Raw genomic sequence first — 2,133 nt, 5'->3', positions numbered from 1 at the left:
ACAGAGTCTCACTCTATTGACCCGGCTAGAGTGCCATGGTATCAGCCTAGCTCACAGCAACCTCAAACTCCAGGTTCAAGCAGTCCTCCTGCCTCAGCCTCTTGAGTAGCTGGGACTACATGTGCCTGCCAAGATGCCCAGCTAACATTTTCTATCTTTAGTAGAGATGGGGTCTCAATCTTGCTGAGGATGGTCTTGAACTCCCGAGCTCAAGTAGTCCTCCCACCTCAGCCTCCCAGGAGCTAGGATTACAGATGTGTGCCACCTCACCTGGCCACACTTAGTGACTTTTAAGAGGAAAAATAGGGAAAACCTTTTGTTTGTGTATAGTGCTGCAGTCAGCTTTTAAAGATTCACCAAGATCTCTATTTTCAAGAAGCTAGCTCAGTGTTCATTATAAACTTTCCACAGTTATATAGCCTTCCTGTATCTTCATGGCATTGTTCATTTTCATTTTTCCTTTCTTTTTCTGTCTTTGTGTTTTTATTTTTAATTCTTTGCTCCTTGGTTCAGAAGCATTGTCCACTTTCAAATTTACTTTACCAGTTAATTTGATTTTGAGGTAATTCTAGGAAAAAAGAAGATACTTTAGTAGAGTTTTTAAAAGGCGAAAGATTTATACGATCTGAAGAGAAAGCAGAGTATTGTAGTAGAGTTTTTAATGATTCTACTTATACTAACTCCAGGAAGAAATTCTGTATTTTTGTCCTTTTAAAGGTAAAATATATTGATTGGCACTATTGTGAGTGAGATGGTGAATGGTGGATCATACATTCTTGTAATGAGTTAACTAAGGCACAGAGTTATGTTTTGTAAGGACAATGTCATAATGTGACTTTCTTAGTGTATCCTTGGAAGATGGACACCAGAAGAGATTTGAGTCAGATTGTGTCTAAAGAGGCCTTTCTAAAACCTGGTTCTCCTCTAGTGTGGTGGAAGAGGAGACACGAAGATCCCAGCAAGCTCGGGATAAACAGAGCCCCAGCCAGGCCAATGGCTGCAGTGAGCACAGGCCCATCGACATCCTGGAGATGCTGAGCAGAGCCAAGGATGAGTACGAGAGGGTGAGGCTCTCTGGGTGCTGACCAGGGAAGACCAAAAGGGGAGGAGGCCTGCGGGAAACTTATGGACTAGGGGAGTCATCTTTAGGGCCAGCAGAAATAATTAGTTCAAAAAGAAAGTACATCTTAAATGTCTTAGAATTTTAAGCCTAAAAAATAAGGAAAGAACTCTGCTTACCTCAGAGTACTTATTCTGGCAGGAAATTTTACAATGTTCTTTTTCTATTCTTATAAAATTATTATAGGAGAAAATGGTCTTAGAATACAAAAGTTAGCCCACAGCAAGCACATAGTTCCAGAAAAGCTGTGGCCTCTTAACTCCTACAGTCTCTGTTTAGGTGGTTGGTAGATTTAGAAATTTTTATAGGCTTTGGAAAGTAGTCTAATAATTTGTACCCCATAATACTAAAAGGTACATTTATGGTCTGGAATTGATATTAGGTGTATAGCCTTCATTAAGCATCACAATTTTAAGTTTTTCTGAAATTCAGTGTTTTCTTTCTCTTCTCTTTTACATTTTAGTTTATAAGTTAACTGATAACATGCTCTCCCAAAAGTTGAATAAAATGGAAATTGTGATGCATTAGTGAATTTATTCACCACATACTTACAGACTGTCCACAATGTGCCAACCACTGGACATTTCATGACAGTGTCTTCAAACTTTGTGCCTGTGGAGCTATCTTGGCTTTTTCTTGGCACCTCACAGCCCCATGAGTCATTAGCGTGAGACTAAAGCTTTCTAGTGATCCACTGTGTTGCCGCAGAGTTCTTCTTGTCACCTTGATCTCCATTAAACATTGGGTTAAGTGTTTTCCTTTCTATTTCATCCTCACCTCACCAAAATGTCAAGAAACAGACTGAAAACACTAAGACCCTGTTGCCCAAATAATTCCACTGTAACATTAGCTTCTAGGTTTTTAATAGATGATCCTTTAAAAAGTTTCAAATTGGTCGAATGGGTCAAGGAAATATTAACATGACTCCACCACCCCTCCTCTTTGTGGGACTTTACAGTGCTTAAGACAGAGAAGTCCCACAATAAATCAAACAGTAACATCAGTTCCAAATT

At 39.4% G+C, this 2,133-nt stretch overlaps 1 protein-coding gene across 1 annotated transcript in view; it reads left to right on the top strand.

Moving 5' to 3' along the window:
* Positions 1–2,133, top strand: part of DCP1A (decapping mRNA 1A) — a 60,965-nt gene that overhangs the window by 32,101 nt on the left and 26,731 nt on the right. The window contains exon 5 of the mRNA XM_003789388.3: positions 929–1,064. Coding sequence (XP_003789436.1) covers positions 929–1,064 — 136 coding nt within the window. The remainder of the gene's footprint in view (positions 1–928; positions 1,065–2,133) is intronic.

This window comes from Otolemur garnettii, unplaced genomic scaffold (genome assembly GCF_000181295.1).
Source record: "Otolemur garnettii isolate 467f Iridium unplaced genomic scaffold, OtoGar3 scaffold00032, whole genome shotgun sequence".
Classification (NCBI taxonomy): domain Eukaryota; kingdom Metazoa; phylum Chordata; class Mammalia; order Primates; family Galagidae; genus Otolemur; species Otolemur garnettii.
The sequence above is the reverse complement of the archived record's forward strand: the minus strand, read 5'-3'. Positions and strand labels throughout refer to the sequence as shown.